This window comes from Erpetoichthys calabaricus, chromosome 2 (genome assembly GCF_900747795.2).
Source record: "Erpetoichthys calabaricus chromosome 2, fErpCal1.3, whole genome shotgun sequence".
NCBI classification, from domain to species: domain Eukaryota; kingdom Metazoa; phylum Chordata; class Cladistia; order Polypteriformes; family Polypteridae; genus Erpetoichthys; species Erpetoichthys calabaricus.
The window spans coordinates 197,495,796-197,517,696 of record NC_041395.2 but is presented as its reverse complement, the minus strand read 5'-3'; the positions used below and the strand labels follow the sequence as shown (position 1 = coordinate 197,517,696).

General features: G+C 39.3%; 2 protein-coding genes and 1 long non-coding RNA gene across 3 annotated transcripts in view; all 3 read left to right on the top strand.

The window, feature by feature from the left end:
* Positions 1-4,718, top strand: part of dynlt2b (dynein light chain Tctex-type 2B) — a 13,232-nt gene extending 8,514 nt beyond the window's left edge. The window contains exon 6 of the mRNA XM_051922078.1: positions 4,626-4,718. The gene's annotated coding sequence lies outside the window, so the exon portion shown is untranslated. The remainder of the gene's footprint in view (positions 1-4,625) is intronic.
* Positions 68-21,901, top strand: LOC114646655 (choline-phosphate cytidylyltransferase A-like). The gene is made up of 9 exons (XM_028794941.2): positions 68-92; positions 4,626-4,747; positions 15,969-16,068; positions 16,153-16,269; positions 16,355-16,506; positions 16,586-16,664; positions 16,746-16,888; positions 20,986-21,174; positions 21,342-21,901. Exons 1-9 carry the CDS (start codon positions 83-85, stop codon positions 21,543-21,545), a joined length of 1,116 nt encoding a protein of 371 aa, XP_028650774.1. The 5' UTR covers positions 68-82; the 3' UTR covers positions 21,546-21,901.
* Positions 8,057-13,243, top strand: LOC127526513 (uncharacterized). Its single transcript, XR_007934015.1, has 2 exons — positions 8,057-9,089; positions 11,443-13,243. It is a non-coding gene; the product is annotated as an uncharacterized LOC127526513 (long non-coding RNA).

Sequence of the window (21,901 nt, the reverse complement as noted above, 5' to 3'; positions counted from 1 at the left end):
GCGGCACTACTGAAAAGGAGTTTAGTTTGATCTTCGTTGCTAGGTAAGGCGGAATTAAGGAGTGAAAGGAAATTTAGCCTACATGCTTTTAGGTACGGACATGTCTGGGTAATGCCAGTGCTGGGCTGACGCCCTTTTTTGTTGTGGTATTTCCGCTTTATCTGTCTTAAGAGTTTGGCAAGCTCGGGTCGGACGACGTTTGTACCCGAAACTACCTGTGATAGGTATCGGAATGACAAGTCAGGCGAAACTGGTAACATGGGGTGGGTGAGATGACAGTGCTGACTGGGGGCAGGTCATCTCGTATCTGAAGTGTTAATCCAAGAGACAGCTCGAAGAGTTGCCTGTTGACGTGTCTAGTGGTGCCTGTGTGGATTCAAAAAGTTTTCATCATAGCTTGAGTGGCTGGACGTGTATGTTGTGACAGCTGAAGTTTGCGTAGCACTGATTGAAGAAAGTCAGGCATGTGCAAGTGAATGGTTTATTTTAGGGTTGATCGGGCTTGTGGAGCTGGTTTAGAATACACTAACGTTTTGGCAGACGACGTTATATGCGAGGATTCGAGTATGATGGTTTACCTGAATAACTTGTAATTTTAGCGATTTCCGGAATTTTTATGGGAATGGGTTTTTGAGGCTTGGTTTTAAGTACGGATACGCTCTTCGCAGGGTGGGGTTAAGAGGACTACTGAGAAATGCAAATATGATGTCGAACGAGTTTTTTTTAGGAATGCTCTCGCCAAAAATGCTGATTTTGGTAGGATTTTAGAGGGTACCTACAGTTGTATTACCGAACAAAGTTGGGCTTAAGAAATGATACCATGTGAAACCGGACTAATACAAGTGGGAGACATTTTTCTGTCTGGAGCAGAACCACATCTAATATGACTGACTGAGCTGGTGTATTTCCTAAGATTACAATAAATTTTAGATGTTCAAAATGTTTGAGTTTGACCAGGGTGGGGTTCAGATGTCCTGATATGTAAAACTGCCGATCCCCATCTGGGCTGGGTTAATTAATTAATACTAAAAATACCTGAATGTATTAATAATTTGTTTTATTTCCTAGACATTACTCTTCAAACTGATATTTTCAATTGTTTACCAGGATTTGGTTTGAGGGAGAGTGTATATAGGAAAGTGCAGTGAAAGAAAGATTTCCTGAGCATATTTACAGTGTGCTGAACTAATAGCGAGTTGAGATACTGGTTTAACACCAGTTTAGTTGTTAAGAGTTCTTAAACTCCTTACTACTTTAATTACTTTATTGCATTTTAAAAATAGTCCCTGTTGTTGGGTATAAGTTTTTAGTTCTACCCATGCTTTCTCCCTAGCTCTTGATTTCCTCCTTTCATTTATAGTTCGATTCAGGTGGAAAGTGTGGGTGTAATTATCCAAGTGTTAAGTACAGTGCTGTAAAGCATTAGTTGCCCTTTCCTGGTTTCTTCTGTTATAGAAAATTGTTGACAAGGAATGTTTTTTCATATCTTTAATCAAAGTTTAGTATTAGATAAAAGGCACTTGAGTGGTGAAATAATTTTTTTAACCACATTTATTGAATGAAGAAAGTTACCCCATAAAACCTAACTTTGAATGAAACAGTAAACGCCCACTAGTTAAAGCTACTCAGTTAAAGGAAAAATCAGAACTAGCTTGATTACAGCAATCAGCTTTTAATATAGATATTACGTATTTTCAACCATACCATCAAATTCCCAGCCCAAAGACTCAAACACTTAATGCTGTAATTAACAGAAATTCCTGAAGAGATGAGAAAAAAGATGTTTATCAATCTAGAAAAGGCAAACTTATTTCAAAGCTTCTGGGGCTCTGTCAAAGCAAAGAGGAGGCCATCATTTCCAGACTGGGGAATGCTTCGAAAATTAGCGATTCATGTAACAGGAATAGCTGTCCTGCCCAAATAAATTCAGTGAGGGATCTTAAAGTCGTCCAGTGGGTCCTAAAATATGCAGGGGACTCCACCATTTTCCTGCATACGCTAATTTAATTGTTCCTGAGTTCTACTAGCAGGAAGACACCTGGCAAAATTGGCTTAATTGAAGAGTATCTATGTGCGAACCACTGTTAATCAAGAAGAGCATAAAATGCTTGCTCATCTACTATTTGCCAGGAAGCACTCGGGCAAATCTCAATCATTTTGGGAGAATTTTCAATAGACAGCTAAGACAAAAATGGAACTTTTTGGATAGCATCAGTGCTATTATGTAAAATGTAAAGCAGATGCAGCAGGAAAATGATACCAACAATAAAATATGGTAGCGGTGTGAAGGTGTGTGGATGTTTACTCAAGACTTGCAACAGAAGAAACTATGAATACATACGTATATGCATATATATGAGGGACATTTTAAAAGTTTCTGCACTTTTATATTTTTGTTGGAAATGTTGAAGGCGGGAGGAGTAGTAATTGGACATTAAAAAGTTGGTAGGACGCTGGGAAAATTTGCATTGCAAATGAAGGTGGCAATGTCCTAGGTGATGTAATTTGTTTTTGAAATTCTAATAAACAGAGTTTAAAAAAAAAAAAAGTGCAGAACCTTTTTGAACATCCCTTGTGTGTATTTATATTTATATATATATAATATCTCGGTGGTATGTAAACATTTAGGCACCCTTGCTTAAAATGTCTGTTACTGTGAATGGTTAAGTCAGCAGAAGATGAACTGATCACCAAAAGGCATAAAGATAGAGTTGACACGTTTCTTATCAGCATTTTATGCAAGATTTAATTTTTTCCCATCATTCACAGGTACAAAAATACCAAAAAAATTAAAAGGGCCTGAAGCAAAAATTTGGCCACCTGACATTGTCAGTACTTAGAAAACTTGCCGAAAGGGGAGTTTACTATCACAGCTTTTAAACAATTTTTGTAGCCAGCTAAGTTCTTACTTCTTTCAGTTCTTACCTGGGGAATTTTTGCCTCTGCAAGATTCTTGGGCTGTCTTGCATGCACTGCTCTTTTGAGCTCTATCCACAGCTTTTCAATGATGTTTAGGTTAGGGGACTGTGAGGGCCATGGCAAAACTGTCACCTTGCGCCTCTTGAGGTATTCCATTGATTCCGTTATAGATTGTGAGGCGTATTTCAGATCATTATCTTGTTGTAGGACCCATCCTCTTTTTAACTTCAACTTTTTTACAGATGGTATAATGTTCGCTTCCAGAATTTGCTGGTGTTTATTTGAATCCATTCTTTCCTCTACCAATGACATGTTCCCTGTACCACTGGCTGCACCACAAGCCCAATGCATGATTGATCCACCCTCATGCTTAATAATTAATTGTGTTCCTGGAATTCTACACCCTTTTTTCTCCAAAAATACCTTTGTACATTGTGACTAGAAAGTTCTATTTTGACTTCATCAGTTCACAGAACTTGTTTCCAAAATGCATCAGATGTTGAATTTTGTGGCCAGTAAACAGTAAAGATTTTCTTTTGCTGACTGTACCATGAAGGGCATATTTATTCAGGTGTCGCTGCACAGTAGAACAGAACCCTACCATTCCAGAGTGTGCTAAATCTTTCTGAAGGTCTTTTGCAGTCAAATGGGTTTTTTTCATTTGCCTTTCTATCAATTCAGTGAGGAGTTCTTTCAGAAAGGTTTCTTGGTCTTCAAGACATAAACTTGACCTCCACCATTATTGTTAACTGCAGTTTCTTAACATTATGAACTGAGGGAACAGCTACCTGAAAACGCTTTGCTATCTTCTTATAGCTTTATCCTGCTTTGTGAGAATCAATTAATTTATTTTTCAGAGTGCTTGGCAGCTACTTAGAGGATCCTATGGCTGCTGACTGATGGGACATGGTTTGAGAATATAAACTATTTTGCATCACCGCAGGTTTCCTAATGATAACTGTGAACAAGCTGTAGCCCAAATGAGCTAATAAAGGCTGTGACCTGGAAGAAATCTGAGACCTGAAATATCTTGGGGTGCCCAAACTTTTGCATGGTGCTACTTTTTTCATAAAAGAAATGTGTCTTCTATCTTTATCCTTTTGGTGATCAGTTCATATTCTGCTCACTTAACTATTCACCGTAACAGACATTTTAAGCAAGGGTGCATTCCACTATATATACACGTGTGCATGTGTGATATATATTTTTTTATCTTCTTGAGCTTCTGTATAGTTTAAATTTCCCTTTGGTGACAAGTATATCCGTCTGTCTATCTCATGCTGGAACATAATTACAGACAGTGCTGTTTTGTGAATTGAAAAGTATACTAATAATGCAAAATTTCATCAGGAAAATACATGTATAAATGACCAATATTTCTATACTCTGTGGAAAGAGCACAGTTTGCAAATCTGTCCTATAATAATATAAAGAATGGATTTTGACCCATCCTTTGTCCTTTATTCTATAATTTCACGCTGAGTATGCTTTAAATTTAGAAAGGGAGGCACTGCCAGGATATTTATATTGGAAGTAGGTGTTGTATTCTGTTCTGCAAAGGGTTTTATAATGAGCCTCAATTGGTCCAGTGAGTATGTAACTTTGTGTTTAAAAGGAACCATACCCCCCAAAAAATTGAATTAGTCCTGCAGGATGTAATTATATTTTTATTTTTTCATTATTGTCTTTTTTTTTTTTTTCCTCAGGTGTTTTACAAATGGAGGCTTTAAGTTCAAACAAGTTATCATCGAGGAAGAGGAGAAAGGAGGGGTCAAATGGGGACACCGAAGAAGGCTCTGCTCCTGTCAAAATACCTCGCTGCACTGTGGTGAGGGAAACAGGGGACTACAGGGACACTACAAAGGGTTGACTCTCAAGCCTTATAACTAGAATAGTGACAAACGTGAAGTATTCTAGTGAGGAAACGTGTGACACTGAATTGATGCCAAGTGAAAAGAAAAGCATTTTAATTGTACAAGGATTATTTATTTCAAATATCACTTAAATAGTGGAAGACAATAGCTCATTTTCAACCAGGGCTCACCCTGTTTCCAGTTTGTAGACATGTGGATTGAATTGGCAGATTCATGTTTAAATTTTGAAATAATTATTTAATTAGGCACTGTAGTGCTTGATTGCATTAGTTCTTTTTTTTTTTTTATTGTATACTAGCTGAAATACCCAGCGTTGCCCGGGAGGAAAATAGTGTTTTTTTTTTAATTATGTTTGCGAAAAACATAATAAAAATAAAAAACACAACTTTAAAAATAAATTAACAAACAATAAAGACTCACTAATGTCCTTGTCTTGCGGTCTTGTATGTATGTTATCATCCAGTTGACACTCGGAACCGGCCAACTCTACAGTATTTAATTTCAAAAGCAACAGGGGCGTGGTAGCGTTCAAACATAAAGAATGCTGGCAGTCACCTGCTATATACTAACTGTGTGAGCCAGCACGGGATCCTACAAAGTATTGACATCGTCAGAACTATTGTGGGAATCTCTCTGCTATGAGGATTCATGTTGCAGACGTGCTCGCATCGTTTATGCATTAGCAGCTAAGCGACTGTCTTTCTTAGGATGTTTCCTTTTTCCTGGTGTGCTGGCCTCGCTTGCGCATTCTCGGAGTTGGAGCCCTCACCCTGACTCTATGTCTCACTTCCAGGCCGGACAGACACACACGCTTACACGCGTAGAACTCTATTAAATTTCAAAAGCAACAGGGGCGCGGTGTGCTCAAACATAAAGAATGCTGGCAGTCACCTCCAGTTTGCCCTCTGGTGGTCGTTCCGAGTCTTAACTGAATGATAACATGCATACAAGACCGCAAGATCATCCCCACCCTACCAAGAAGGGGGTGGGTTAGGCCTGATTTCACCCTACAGTATTTTTAGTTGACTATTGAGAAACCTATGTACCAGGTTTCGTGAAAATCGCTCTAGCCGTTCGGACGTGATGCTGGAACATACATTGACTTTTTTTATAGATAGATAGATATAGATATATAGCACTTTTGATGGTGCTAGATACTTGGTTAATTGTTCAATTTGTTTTGATGCTTTTATTTGACCCTATTCCTTTTTACGATTTCTCCTAAGCTGTGGCATATTTTGACAATTGTTGTTGAGTTATTTGTAAGTACTGTATTGGCTTTCCGGAAGATTCTGTTTAGATTTTCTAATCTAAATTGTAGTCAGGACTTTTGCATGGATTTCAGTTTCTTGAGTTTATCTGACTTGTGGGTGTAAGTAGCTGAGTAGAAACATTGTAAAAAGTAATGTTTACAGATTTAAGCAAAGTGAACTCTAGACTAGCTTAACATTGAGTGGTTACAGTTGTGATCTGATAAATAAATACTGTGTATGTTGTCTCATAGGTTTTAACCCTAGCAGACATGTCTTGACGAGGAAAACTTGGAGGCATAGAGTGTCATTGTCATCTGCACTTAGCATACTTGTCCATCACAGCAGATGGGTTTTGTGCTAGACTAATTTGAGAAGAATTAGAATTGATGTGGTTTCCTCACTCCCACCCCCCAATCTGGGCATGATGAAACACTTTTGTTTTGTCACAATAATATTCCAGCTGCATAGTGCATATGCTGGTATTTTATCTTGGATCAGTGTGTAATTAGTACAAGAAGGGACATGTGAGAAACAAATTGACATGTCTTACATTGTGAAGTGTGAAAACATCTGGTTAAGCATATAATAATCATAAATCATTTATAGCATGCATCATCAGAGATGGCATAGTTTACAACTGTTCTCCAAGTAAAACAAAATTTATTGTCATCTTCCATAAAGCAAGGCTTCAGAACTGGAAAATAGTTAATGTATATTTTAAACTTGCTACTTGTCTGAATTGGGTAAGGGACCAGGGGCCTCATGCATAACGCCGTGTGTAGAACTCACACTATAACATGGCGTAAGCACAAAAGCAGGAATGTGCGTACGCACAGAAAAATCCAGATGCAGGAATCTGTACGTACGCAAACTTCCACGTTCTTCCGCTACATAAATTCTGATCAGCGTGAAAAGTAACGCACGTGCACGTGCCTTCTGTCCCGCCCCAACTCCTCCCAGAATTACGCCTCTTTGAATATGCAAATCAATGTGAAAAGACAATGGGAAAAGCACGGGGGAAAATATAAGAATTTCAGCGAATACCAAATGGGGGCAAAGGAAAAACGTTCTATTTGTTGGTTTAAACAGTGGTATAATCAACAAAATGAAGTTGATCAAGTGACAGAGTGTCGGAGAAACTCGAAAGCTCAAGTTCACAAAGTTGCACAGTGCCCGAAATAAAAAAGAAGTCACAAAGCAAAGTCGCCGTAAAAAGGCAAGTCGTAGCCCACCATCTGAGTGTCATATGAAAGCTTATTAGGGTACAGACAAAAAAAATAGGCACACAGTGGGGAAAAAAGCACGAAATGTCAACTTTAATCTCGAAATTTCCACTTTAATCGCGTAGTTTATTTTACCATTAAAGTAGAACATCATAAACTTCATCTTAAAATCGTTTAATTTACTAGTTTCTCAAATCCCATTGTAAATAAAGTAGCACATAAATGCTTTGTTCTGTATTTGATCTTCTATGTGCTCTGTGTGAGAATCACTACCTGCTTCTTAAACGGGCTTTCTTTTTCTCTGACAGGACACAGAATCCATTACATTCGTGATATTACAGCTCTCTGAATAATTAAAATACTGAGATGTATACTTGATATCCTTTTCATGATGATAGGAGTTAAAGCATGTTATTAAACATGAGAACACGGCACAGTGCTTGTTCATGTCTCACGCAAGAGGCTTGCTGCGCCATGCGCGACCTTCGATGAAATAATTTATTGCAGCAGTACTGTCTCTTTCAAACGTACTAACCTCCAATTCCTGTCCGTCCTTTTCTTTCTCCAAATGCCCAATCACCACACAATCAGCTCTGTAATAGACGTGAAGCCATCTGTAAGCTTAGAATGCAGATTCTTCAAAACTTTTAAGGAACATTGAAATATCTTCGTAGTACATGTTTAATTATTCTATCCGTCCATCCTTCCAGTGTCGCGTCAGCACCAGCAAGAATACAACTCAATGCAGGAACAATCCCTGAACTAGCTAGCGCTGCGGCACCGTGTCCTCACATGTTTAATTATTAACAATACAGATTATTTAAATGAAGTTAAAGTTTTATCTGTATAATATAATCAACTTATTTTGCTGCATTTCATCTTAAAAATGATATTGTCATCATATGTAAATACGCGCTTTATAAAGTGGCACAGGTTGTGCGATATTATAACTGTATCCCAAGTTTACAGTGAAGTGATTGTACTTCTAAGTCAAAACAGTTCTACAAGGAGCACTTGATGGATTGATTTAGTGCGTTTATAGTTCTTGGGATGAAACTTTTTCCAAACCGCGAAGTCCGTACAGGAAAGCGTCTGCTTCATGCTGTATACCGATAATTCTCTTTCCGATCAGCTGCTGCTATGATTCCCCACTCAGATACAGTGATATAAATACTCCGAGTGGTGCAGTGAGAGTAATATGGAAAAAGATGATCAGCTGTGGCAACCCTTAACGGGAGCAGCTGAAAGAGGAAGAAGATGCACTGAGAGTAACAACGCTAAAGCAGTTATGGTATTTGGAATACTATGGCTATTCCCTGGACCATTATATTGCTGCAGGTTAATTACAATCAGATGCATTACACTAATAAACAATATGCAGTTAGTTTCAGTGTATTTATAAAGCCGCGTCAGGAATGTGGATCTAAGAAAGAAAGGGTGACCACTCAGGAACAGTAGCACTGCTTTGACGCTGGGTGACACCAGTCTGCAAAACCGAGTGGAGAAATTGCATTCTCCAGGGCATGAGGTACCGTGGAAAAGTGCCTGGCTTTACCCCAAGTTTAGGTTTTATACATCGCGACTTGAGTGTGGAAACGTTTGTACGCAACATTTCTGTGCGTACGCACCGTTTATACATGAGGCCCCACGTCTTGAGCCTGGGTCAGACAGTCGGTGTCCTGAAATGAAGAGAAAATCTCTATCACAGTTTAAAGGCTGGCCTGAGAAGAACTTGTGGCTTCCTGTTTCAGACTCAGTTGAGTCATGCTGGTGTTGGTTAACCATTTGCATGACTTGCCAGATTATAAAATTCCACCAGCGTAGCTATCCACATTACTAACCGAGAATGATAAACCGGATGGACGCAGGGACATCCGGCAATGGGCCGTGGACACAAAAGACGTACTGCGCAGGCGCCCCACAGATCCCACACCCCCCCCCCCCCGCAAGCAACGGGAACCGGATGGAATGCAACCTAAAATAAGAAATGAGGCACCGCGCACAGAAAAAAGGAGTCAGACCACAGAAAAAACGAGTCAGACGCCGGCGCTGTGCACAAAACCCATTGCACACGAAACGGGACACACACAAAGAGGTGGATTCAACAAGCCCCTACCACACAAAAAAAAAGAAGCCGCGAGCACCACTTAAAACCCATTGGACACAAAACGGGACAGACTACGGACATAGCACACGAAACGTACACAAAAATGACTATTCAGACCCACGACCACACTAACATAAATAACAAATGACACACAAAGCCCCATTTCTAAATGAACCGTCCCTATTAAACATCTCAACACGTTCACACTATGCAGCATAGGTGGATCTCATTACAATGTGGCACTATTAACCGTTCAACCGCAGAAAAGGCTCCATATTAACAGTGAGTGCGATCCTCCTTATTACTTATCCATATTTCTCACGCTGAAGAACAAACAAGTCATGAATTCACGATCACGGGTACAAAACGATACGGCTCGGATAACGGGACCAAACACAATTCACACTATGCAGCATAGGTGGATCTCATTACAATGAGGCACTATTAACCGTTCAACCGCAGAAAAGGCTCCATATTAACAGTGAGTGCGATCCTCCTTATTACTTATCCATATATCTAACGCTGAAGAACAAACAAGTCATGAATTCACGATCACAGGTACAACATGAACGTAGACGCATGCAGTGCGCGTCTCACAGTGCTGCATCGATACAGGCACGGGTTCAAAACAAAACACCTCCCGTCTCAGACATACAGAAACGACAGCGAAGGGACAAAATAAATAAACGCAGACGTCTACACCGCGCATCTGGGATGCCAGAAAACAAGCAGGCAAGGCTCCAAAAAGAGAAAGCTCAACTGACCTACATACAAAAACGGGCAAGGCTCAATACAAACAATGCACGCCGTAAACTACAACGGGCTTCTCACACAGCACAGGCAAATTGATTACAGCTCCAAAACAACACATCCCAAATACTGGACATACAACGACGCGCCTCTCAAACGGCACAAGCAAAACGTACAGGTCACGGACATCAACGACAGACACCTGCTAACCGCTTACGCCACTTAGCTGACAACGCGTTCAATAATGAGTCCACTATTCAGGAAAATTCATTCGGATTAATGAATGTCATTTGCAATCATTGTCATTCACTTAACTTCCCTGAAGAAACAACTGGCAATACAAGTAATACATTTACACGTTGTTATCAAAAGGGTCAAATTAGACTGCCTCCTTTACATTCATATCCTGAATATCTACAGAAGCTTCTAACTAACGATGTACCTGAAAGTAAAAACTTTATGAACTGCATTAGATCCTACAAATCGGTATCCACTATGAACATGAACAGTAGCACTGCACGTGACATCCGTCTTGCAAAACTGTTAATTATTGATGAATGTACAATGGCATCCAGTCACTTACTCAACACCATTCATAAACTTCTACAAACGTTGATGAATAATAATATTCCCTTTCGATGAAAGGTACTTTTATTAGGAAGAGATTTTAGACAGTGCTTAGCTATTGTTCCACATGCCATGCGCTCAGCTATTGTTCAGTGCACCTTAAAATACGCAGACAATTGGCATTGCTTTCAAAAGATACAGTTAGTACAAAACATGCGATGTCCAGATCCAGATCATAACAATTGGTTATTACAACTGGGAGATGGTACACTCACCAATATAGATAGACTTCACCCAGATATTATTACAATTCCTCAAGCCTTTATCTGCGACGACTTAGTTACAGAGATATTTGGAACAGCAATCTCATTAGACCAAATGCCCCTTTTAACACACCGCACTATATTATGTCCAAAAAATATTAATGTGTAAAACATAAATACCCAAGTCATTGCATTACTTCCTGGAGACACACAACTCTTTCTAAGCTCTGACAAAGTTGACTCTGATCACGACAATGACCATCTTCATTGACCTTACAAGTTCTGACCTGGAATTACCTTTTACACTTAAACGGCGTTTACAAAGAATTTTTCCAATAAACCTTTACACTGTGCCACACACTTTATTGTTTGCTTTCTATATGCATCATCTACACCTTCACACTATTCTACATCTCATTCATACATCACGCTCTTTGTCATTTCCCAACACCAGGGGTTGGCGAGCGAAGCGAGCAGGGGGCGGAGCCCCCTAGTAAGTATCTAATGCAATGGGAAACATCAGTTGGGTATCAGAGTTCTCATAAAAAAGATGCTCTGCCTACATAAGAGGTTTGCCCAGACTTGTGCTGCTTTTCACCTATCCTGTTTTATTGCTTTGTCAAATTATTGATATGGACAGTTTCAGGCCTTTAATGACTTAGATGGTCATTTCCTGGTGGGTGGGACTGAACTGAGTGTCTGCCTTGGGGGTTGCCAACCAGGATCCTGAGCTGTTTCATTGTGTGGTGGGTGTGGCAATGCACTCTACCAATGCATGCTGCCCAACCTAACCTATCCTGGCCTGATAGTTTCAGATTGCCTTATTGATTCTGTGTTTGAACTATTAAGCACTTATGTTTATGACTGCATTAAATTAGATACCTTAAGCTAATTTTGAGGTGGACACTACTACCAGAGCAAAGTCATTAGTAACTTTTTTTTTTTTTCATGGACTATCTTCATCTTTTGCATACTTATGACTCAATACATTTTATACAACAAGACTTTTACCCTTAATATCTATCAGTACCTGCAAGGTTATACATTTTTACACTATCAAAATACCTATTATTTTCTAACTTGTATCTGTTCAGAAGGAGAGTAGTTTAACACCTGGCCTTTGCACAAGACTGAAATGTTATTTAATCATGTTTTAATGAAGATGATATTATATAACATATATTATGGGCTTTTATAAGGATGAATTACTCAAATTATGGTACAAAGCAGTGTAGTGAATAATTAAGGAGCCTTAGAGAGGAGCATTAAAGGCAGAAATGTAAATGTGTACACAGTGCAAGAATATATTCTTGCATTGTTCAGAGTATTTTTTCTGATATGCAGGACAATTTCTCCTTGGGGACAAATAAGTATTATCAATCTATTGAATTCAGAAACACTCTTCAAGTAGACATGTGATGCTGTGCATTCTATATATCTGGCAGACAATAAACTGTCTCACAGCCCAAAGATTTCTTATAGTCTTGAGCCTACAGTATGTTGTTATTTTTGCACAAAAAATCAGCTCTATAAATTCAGCTCTGCCTAAATTGTATGATTCATGTCGCCAGACTCTTGAGGCATAAACTGCAGAAGGTTTAATTCTTTGCCACAAGAATGGATTTATAGTCAAGCCATACATCTGAGCCATACCCCTCCTTGACAGTGCACTTCATCGATGAAACCTGGCATAAGCTACTGTTTGCAAACATCCTACTTCCCAGAAGACCACACAGGCAACATTCATTGCGCAAGGTCTGAAATATGTGCTGGTATCATGGTCGCTGTGAGATGACTGCATGGTTTGTATGATAACAGACAGTGGGGTTAACGTTGTCAGTGTCATATGGATTAACAATTGGAAGAAGCTTCCTTATTTTGGACATAGGCTTCCTATTGCCATTGGTGAGTAATTTGGGTTCCAAATGCAGTTTTAAGTGAAATTGATCTAGTATGGAGCCCTGTAGGTGTCAGGCAAAAATAAAACAATTCAGTTTAGATGAATTATTGATCAGTTTGGACAAATTACATAATTTGAATGGATATGTTTTATTTCTGTTAGAAGCATATGCCTATTGGGTGTGTTTTACTTTGCAAGCCGTCTTGGTGTGGGGTCCTCAATTTGAGAGCACATTTTTTTCTTTCATTATTTAAAACACTTGCACAGGTCCCTGCCTACTCTCCCCATTCCATCCCACCCCTATAACTGCAAAAGTTGGAGCAGGTGATGACACAAGGAAGGGAGCAAAAAAGAAAAAAAAAGTCTTTTGGCAGCTATTTAGAAAAACATAGGAATTCAGAGAAGGATAACAGTGATGTAAACCCACTTGTGTGATGGAATACACAAGACGTTCATTTCTCCAAATTGGGGAAACTTGCAAAAAAGTACATGTGCATCCTAGCCTCAAGCAGCCCTTCTGCGAGGGCATTAAGCATTGGAGGAAATGTTATAACCATGCTACTCTGAATCCAGATGCTGTGAACAGACTGGTGTTTCTGTCACACAACTTGTTCCCCCAGTAGAATTTAACAATTTGTATTTTTTTCTGTTACCTTTGTGTAATATTGGACAAAACTTGAATTTTTAAATTTGTTTAAAAATAGGTTTATATGTTTTTTTTTTATTATCTTTGTGTAATGTATGACAGAACTTGTTTACAGATGTTGTAGTTTTTTTCCTGTGAAAAATATACCATTTTTTTAAAGCTACCTGAGAGATTGCTACTAGACAGGAAACAGCTACCAGAATCCAAACAGCAAAAATAAATATTGCCCAAAAGATGTTTTGTTTTTCTTTACATGTGAATACAGTGTATGGATATCTAGATATAAAATTAGTTAGAAATGCACATGTTAACTAATGATCTTAGCCCATGAGGCACTTATTTCTGTAATATTTGCTTCTTTCTCATTAACCAGTTTGAAGTCAAGCTTAATAAATTATTGCCAGTAGCTTTTTTTTTATTTGTAAAAGCTGAGTTGATGACCAATATCATGTGTAATAATTCAAATAAATCATAAATTATTATTTACTCAAACAATCTTGTAGGTATATTGTGTTATTCAGGTGTTCCTCTGACTAAATTACACAGTAAATAACAACAATTATAGAAATAGATATTACAACTGATGCTTTTCCAAGGTATACCCAACAAGGACTGGGATGTTTATTTTGTAAAAGATGCTGTTTTGTTCATATTGTGATTTTATCCATTTTGATTAGAAATTTCACAAGTGAGCATTGCAAAATGGATATAAATTACTCATCAAGAGAATCATAGGCATAGTTTAAAATAACTACAGGAAGTGCCACGAATTGTCTAGAGTCCAAAGTTGACTTGCTCCAGTAGAGCAGTATAGCTATAAAAGAATTTGCAGTTTTTTTGCTTGCTAATCAAGGCATTGTCCTCACTGCAGCTGGATGTGACATAGAAAGACCTCCTATATGTTCTGAACTTTTCTCTTAAATACTGATGTGCTCAGCATAAAACATTTGTATGACCTAAAGAATATTTGAAACACTCTGATATTCAACACGTTCAATAATTATGTATGAAAGAGTATCATGATTTAAAATGGTAGAGCAGAATTTAATGTGGTTGGTGAGCAGTTTAAAACAAGCTGCTGAGCTCAAAGCTTTGTGAAAGTTCGCATATGTGGAACAGACACAAACTTTATTGGAAAAAATGCGGAACCATGCAGCAGGCAAGATGAACATGACACCAGTGGACAAAATCACTGGCTTACCTACTTTTAATAATTGGCATATTTAAAATGAAGTTGTGAATCATTCAGAACCGTCTAGCCTGACATTGGTGTAGCCGCAGGTCCTATTAATGTAGCCCAAACCACAGAACCCCAATACCTGGGCCAGTAACCCTCAATTGTAACTTTTGACAGTTTGGGTCATTGCTTGAGTTAAATAAAAAGGCTTGACATGTATTGGTTGTCCAAGGTCTGTCTGGAAAAATTTACTTGAAGTCATTATTTAAACCACTGTCGGGCAACCGGTGCGCCGTGGAATTTACTAGGGGCGCTGCAAAAACTTTTGTAAAATATTTAAAATTGCTAGTGTTTTTGAACTTTTGGTTGATTAAAAAGATAATGTTTAAAAAAAATATATTTTATGTTGAAAAAACAGATAACTGTTAATCAGATTGTTGAATAAACGAATGTATTTATTTTGAATGCAAGTTAAAATTTTCGCTGTTCATCATTCATCATAATATCAACACCAGCTGTGTCAAAAACACATCTCGTGAGACTTAAAAAGTCTCGTTGTTAGAAGATCTCGCTCACTATACGGATAGAAGAAGGCGGAGCAAATATAGAACGAGAAAATACGAACGCTACATTTCGGCTCTTGCCGACGAGAGAGTATCGCTGTAGCTGCAGCTCTCACCACTTAATCATCTGAGTATTACTATGGAAAAATTAACCTTATTTTCGCTCTGACACCGCTGATCAACACAGTAAACTTTGTAAACTCAGTGACCTTTTCCAGTTTACCATTTGGAAGCTCTTATCTCTGTGAGCAAGGTTTTTCAACACTTACGGAAATGAAGTCTAAGAAACGCGAGAGACTTCAAATGATCGACAAGGAAATGCGCGTCTGTCTTTCGAAAATTGATCCTCGCATCAATCTCATATATGCTGAAAAACAATCTCAATGTTCACATTAATTAAAGTTAAGATTTATCCTTTGATTCTTTTATTAATAAAATGTCTTTCAAACTTGTAAAATTAACTGTTTTTATTGGCGATTGTCCATAGATTGTGTCGTCATGACTTTATTTATGGGCAGTCCCTCAGGTGCGCCACGAAAGAAAATTTTTGGACTTAGTTCGCCGCAACTCGAGAAAGGTTGCCTTTCACTGATTTAAACCATGACTTAAGTGGATGGTTCCTCTAGGTCTTAAAATAGCCAAGCTGCTTGATTAATGTGTTTATAAATTAGGATTTGCTGATTTATTGTGCTGTATTGCTTGCTATGATGGTTTACTGTTTTTCAGGGTCTGTCCCAGCCAGCTCCATTTGCAGATGAGATTGAGACTCCACACACACAGCCATACTGCAGAGTTTCAATAGAAGAGGCTCGGAAGGGAACTCCACGTAAGTAAATGATTTAAACTCTCGTACCACAAAAATCCCTATACCAGTGGTTTGCTCTGTGCTCACTGTCCCCTTTGATTGCAGCTCATCGGCCTGTGCGGGTTTATGCTGATGGAATCTTTGACCTCTTTCACTCTGGACACGCTCGTGCTCTCATGCAGGCCAAAGATCTCTTTCCAAATACCCACTTGATAGTGGGAGGTGAGTGAGCTGTATCTAGCTGGGAAATGCATATATCCACTCATTGTGTTTGCAGCAGCCTGTTACATATCTTGTTCTCACACAGTATGCAATGATGATCTGACACACAAATTCAAGGGGTTCACGGTTATGAGTGAGGACGAGAGATATGATGCTGTGAGCCATTGCCGCTATGTGGATGAGATTGTTCGCAATGCACCCTGGACTCTCACGCCAGAGTTTCTTGCCAAGCATCGGGTGAGTGCATACACTGAGACCCGTGCTGCACTGCAGCATGTCAGTACAAAGCATTTTTTCCATAATGTATTTTTTGCAGATTGACTTTGTAGCCCATGATGATATTCCATACTCCTCAGCAGGAAGTGATGATGTCTACAAACACATTAAAGAGGCAGGTGTGTTGGGGCTGTGGGTTCTTTAGATTTCCTTTATTAACCTGAAATCAGAGAGAGGACTGATGTATTAATTTCTTTTAGGGATGTTTGCTCCTACGCAGCGCACTGAGGGCATTTCTACCTCCGATATCATTACCCGCATAGTACGGGACTATGATGTTTACGTGCGTCGGAACCTTCAGAGGGGCTACACAGCCAAGGAGCTCAACGTCAGTTTCATCAATGTGAGTAGAGGACCCCATTTTGGGGCACCACAGTGAGAGTACATGTGCTGCATGTAGTTGAATGTGAAATAGTAAGGTGCGCTGGTGGCGTGTGAGCATGTGGTTGGCAGTAGAATAGCAATGTGTGTATTTGTTGACAGGTCTTGGAAGAAGTGTTTGGTGTATATGCATGACTTATTTAACACTAGAATTACCAGAGTCTACGAAAAAACTCGTAGATCTTTCCCACCTTAAAACCATTCGCACCTCTCCGCCAGCGTCCTTTGTCCTCTAAATGTGCCAATAAAAACAAGCTGCAAGCAGCCAGCTATTCCATCCCCCCACCGACTTAGAACGTGCAAGAGCATCTCCCAGCTCATGCCTTGATTGATTACCTGGGAGAGAAGTGGAGTTTTAGAGTGGAAATAATAGATTGTTATTTGGAACACACGCCTTTCATGTGTGTTCCGTTTCTACAGTAATCTATGTAAACACATTGTTAAAACAGAATTTTTTTCATATTTTAGTAATAAATGTTACAAAATGTAGGCATAAACTATAGAATGTATGAAGCATGAAGTCCAAACATCATATAAACACTTTCACAAAAGGTTCAAGAACAATACAACAGCTTCCGCGGCATAGCGGTAAGATTTGCTGTCTCAGAGCGCAGTAGGCTTACCGTCCCTCAGAGACCTGAGTTCGATTCCCGTTTGAGGAGAAAGTGTGTTTTTTTTTTCTTTCTTTTTAACCTCAAACGGACATAAAATTTATAAATTGGTATGCACTGTCAATTAATGACATCGTTACATTTTCATGTGGGATGCTCCTTTTAAAATATTTTTTAACAATCGAGATTGCAGTTAACATGAACAAGTGTCCTTATAACTTATTTTTAAGATCCATAACACAGAGACAGACAGAGCACTGCGTAATAGAGAGACAGACAGGCAGAAAAGTCACTAGATCCATCTTACTAACCGAAGGTTGTAAACCGGATATGGACGCAGGGCGCATCGAGGCGCACTCGCACTGCCGCACTGCAACGAGCCCGCCACAGAGAAAACAAAAACGAGAGGATTCAGCGCATATGTGAATCACATTACAGTATTACAGTACGGAAGCCCCAGACGTCCAAACTACACGGCGTAAACCGGATATGGACGCAGGGCGCAGGGCTAAACTTGCTGTGCTCCACTCTGCCAGCAGTCGGTGTCAGCAAAGGCAACGGAATCACGTCTCCACAAAACGAGACCGCTTTACTTCAGATATGTGTATGTAATTAAATGACATTTCCCCAGACACACCCACCCTCCATGATATGTCATCCATCCAGATATCAGACGGAACAGAAACTGATTGCCATTCTTGGATATCCGATTTGCTGGCAAATCGCGGGCTTACTAGTATATAAATAAACAGGGAAGGCACATGTACTGAAAGAAATAAAAGCTCAACATGTGCGTTGATCCTGCAGCACTGAATAAGCTCCCGCGCTCTAACATCTCCCACCCCCCGAATCTGACTCTCTAAGTAACAGCACAAGTACAGACGCAAACCAAGTGTATGTGTGTACTGTATAATATTAACAAAAAGAGCAGCTTACTACTGAAAACAGCAAATATAGGAGTAAGTGGGGATCGAACCGGACACTCTTGATCACACTTGGTTTGCTTCTGTACTTGCGCTGTTACTTAGAGTTGAATTGGAGGGGGGTATGGGGGAGGGATCTTAGAGCGCGTGAGCTTATTCAGTGCTGCAGGATCAACGCACATGTTGATCTTTTTTTTTCTTTCAGTAATAGCCGACAGCATAAATCCACACCCGATCTGACGCTGTTCGTTTTCAAATAATATTGCATTAGTGCGATGATGTTTTCACATATATTGTCTCTTTCTTTCAGGTGTGTAATAGAAACCACAGCATAGAAAGAAGCGTGTACAGTACATTGTAACAGGTACACACGTTGTAAATGTAGGAAAGACGATCCTTGCGTGTGTGTGAACAGTTAACATTTGAATCTGATGATTGCATATAGCACTGAAGTTACTGCTCTGTACTATTCTATCCTCTGCATGTCCTGGAGTACAAAAGAAAAGGCATACAGCAACATGTGGGGACTGGCAAGATCGGGGGAAAAAAAACACGCAGTCACTGATTACAAACAGCAAGATGTTATGCGAATGAATATGAATAATGTTGCATCCGTGCCACAAACTTTTCCGAAATGTACTATACAGGTCATAAAACTAATAATTCCAAATATCATATATACCTACGTCTGTGTTTTTTTTTTTTTTTTTTTTGACATCATACACCATAAGGTGCATACTAATTCAGCATGAGCAGGAACACTCAATAAAACTGAATAAAAAAAAATCAAGTGATGGTGAGATACGAAGAAGGCAGATTGGCCAGCGTTCGTGTGTCAGCTTTAATCCCTCCAGATGAGAGAATGTCCAGTTCCATTGTCTCAAAACACCACTCACATCTCCAGTTATTCCGTTTCAAATAAAAAATAACAGCGTCAGATCCCTGGGTAGGGGGAGCGGTAGTATGAATCGTGATTGTGATTTAGAGAGAATAAAAGTTTAAAAAAAAAAAATAAAAAAAAATTTAACTTTTACAAGTCCTGTAAATGCACACCGTGTGTTACACACACAAACAAAATGTGTGTACTGTATAATATTAACAAAAAGAGCAGCTCGCTACTGAAAACGGCAAATATAGGAGTGAGTGGGGATCGGACCGGGGACTCTTGATTACAAGTCAGCAAATCTTACTGCGATGCCACTGAAGCTGTTGTCTCTTCCTTGAACCTTTTGTGAAAGTGTTTACTTGATCTTTGGACTTCAGGCTTCATACATTATATAGTTTATGCCTACATTTTGTCATTTACTACTAAAATATGAAAAACGTTTCTGTTTTAAAAATATGTTTACACAGATTACTGTAGAAACGGAACACACATGAAATGCATGTGTTCCAAATAACGATCTATTATTTCCACTCTAAAACTCCAGCAGTTCACTTACTCCCAGATAATCAAACAAGGCATGAGCTGGGAAAACTTTTAGTGAATGTTCTGCAACAGTGGGGGATGGAATAGCTGGCTGCTTGCTGTTCGTCTTAATAGGCACATTTAGAAGAAAAAAGACGCTGGCGGAGAGGTGAGAACAGTTTTAAGGTGGGCCGGATCTACGAGTTTTTTCGTAGACTCTGGTAATTCTAGTGTTAAAGGAGGTATGTGTGTGGTTCCCAGTTCACACTTTGAACTGTGTATGCTCACTAGGAATACCGTATATACTCGCATATAAGTCGGGTCTTGAAACCCAAAAAATCGATCATAAAATCAGACCCTGACTTATACGCCCATTCAAAAATGCGACAATTATTTTATTTTATTTATTTATTTTTTTACATCTTGCCTCCTCCAATCTCGCACCAGTTTCTCAGATGGTTTGAATTTTGTTGCAGCAGTGCAGTTACCAATTTCTATTGCTACTTTAACAACGTTTAATTTAAAACCAGCTTCTTATTTTATTCTGATCGAACACTCCATTGTAGATAAGAGAATCTCTTATGATAAAGGTTTATGAGGGTATGAGATACAGAAAACACAAATCGCTGCAAATGTTGCTTCGGAATAGTTCGGGTATTACCGTGTGGTCACTTAGGCACAATACATAGAAAAAAAAAGAAAGGCAGTGTGCTCCGTGGTTACTCTCTCAGGTGAACATTAGCATATCATAATCTCTTGGACCAATAGCGTGAGTTTTCCGCATTCAACTTATACGACGACATTATAAAATACCAGAAATTCTATAGTAAAATCAAGTCCTGACTTATCCACGAGTTTAATTTTTTTAAATTAAGAATCCTGGTGTCATTTGATATAACCCTAAGTTGTCACCTACACTGCAGGTGCATCTTTGAGAAATTTATTGGGACTATTCATGTAAAGTACTTGGGGCAGCATGTTAAATGTAGTTTGTAGAACAGAGTGAGTGTGGACATGTATTTGATGATTTATGCATAATTTCATGTAATTTGTGTCCACTCTTCAACCATCAAGACTACCCTACTCTCATTTTCCTCCTACTCTTCTCATTTGTCAGGAGAAAAAATATCATCTACAGGAGCGGGTTGACAAAGTCAAGAAGAAAGTGAAGGATGTGGAAGAGCGTTCCAAAGAGTTCGTTCAGAAGGTAGAAGAGAAGAGCATTGACTTGATCCAGAAGTGGGAAGAAAAATCGCGAGAGTTTATTGGTAACTTCCTGCAGATGTTTGGTCCAGAAGGAGCACTGGTAAGATTTTTTTTTTCTCTCTAATGTGACTGAGCCCTTTCTATGTTGTTCAGCATATGTACATCAATTTTCTTACTCAGTGTTTGTGTACCATGTTTTCAATGTTCAATGCTCCTTCCACCCTACTTCCCCATTTTGATGTAATGTTTCATTCATTCTGTCTACAGAAGCATATGTTGAAGGAAGGGAAAGGTCGCATGCTGCAGGCAATCAGCCCACGCCAGAGTCCTGACAGCAGCCCTACAAGAGAGCGGTCTCCATCCCCCTCCTTCCGTCTACCCTTTTTCACAAAATCATCGCCCCCCTCATCCCCCCGAGCAAGTGCTGCCAGGGCGTATAATATCAGCGAGGATGAGGAAGAGGATGACTAGCCCTGTCCATTTTGCCCTAGCTGACTCCTGAAAAGTAATAAGCACAATGTTGCCCTGCTGAAAAGAGGGAGGTGTGGACTGGACAGCTTACTAATATTGCCATGGAAACAGGATGGTTTCCATCCAGCTGAGAGAATTTCACCACCACCTACCCTGCTACTTTGTAGCGCCACCATTTGGGTGGTAGCGGGTGTTAGATCACCACTGTCTGGTGCTTCCTGCTCGTAGTCCCTGTTGCTGGCCAGCACCACATGTGTTCTCGTTGGGGTTACTGGATACTTGAGAGAAAAGGCCATTTTGTCTATTTCTTTTTGTCCTTGAATTTAATTGGTCTATGTAATAAACGGAAAAAGCTC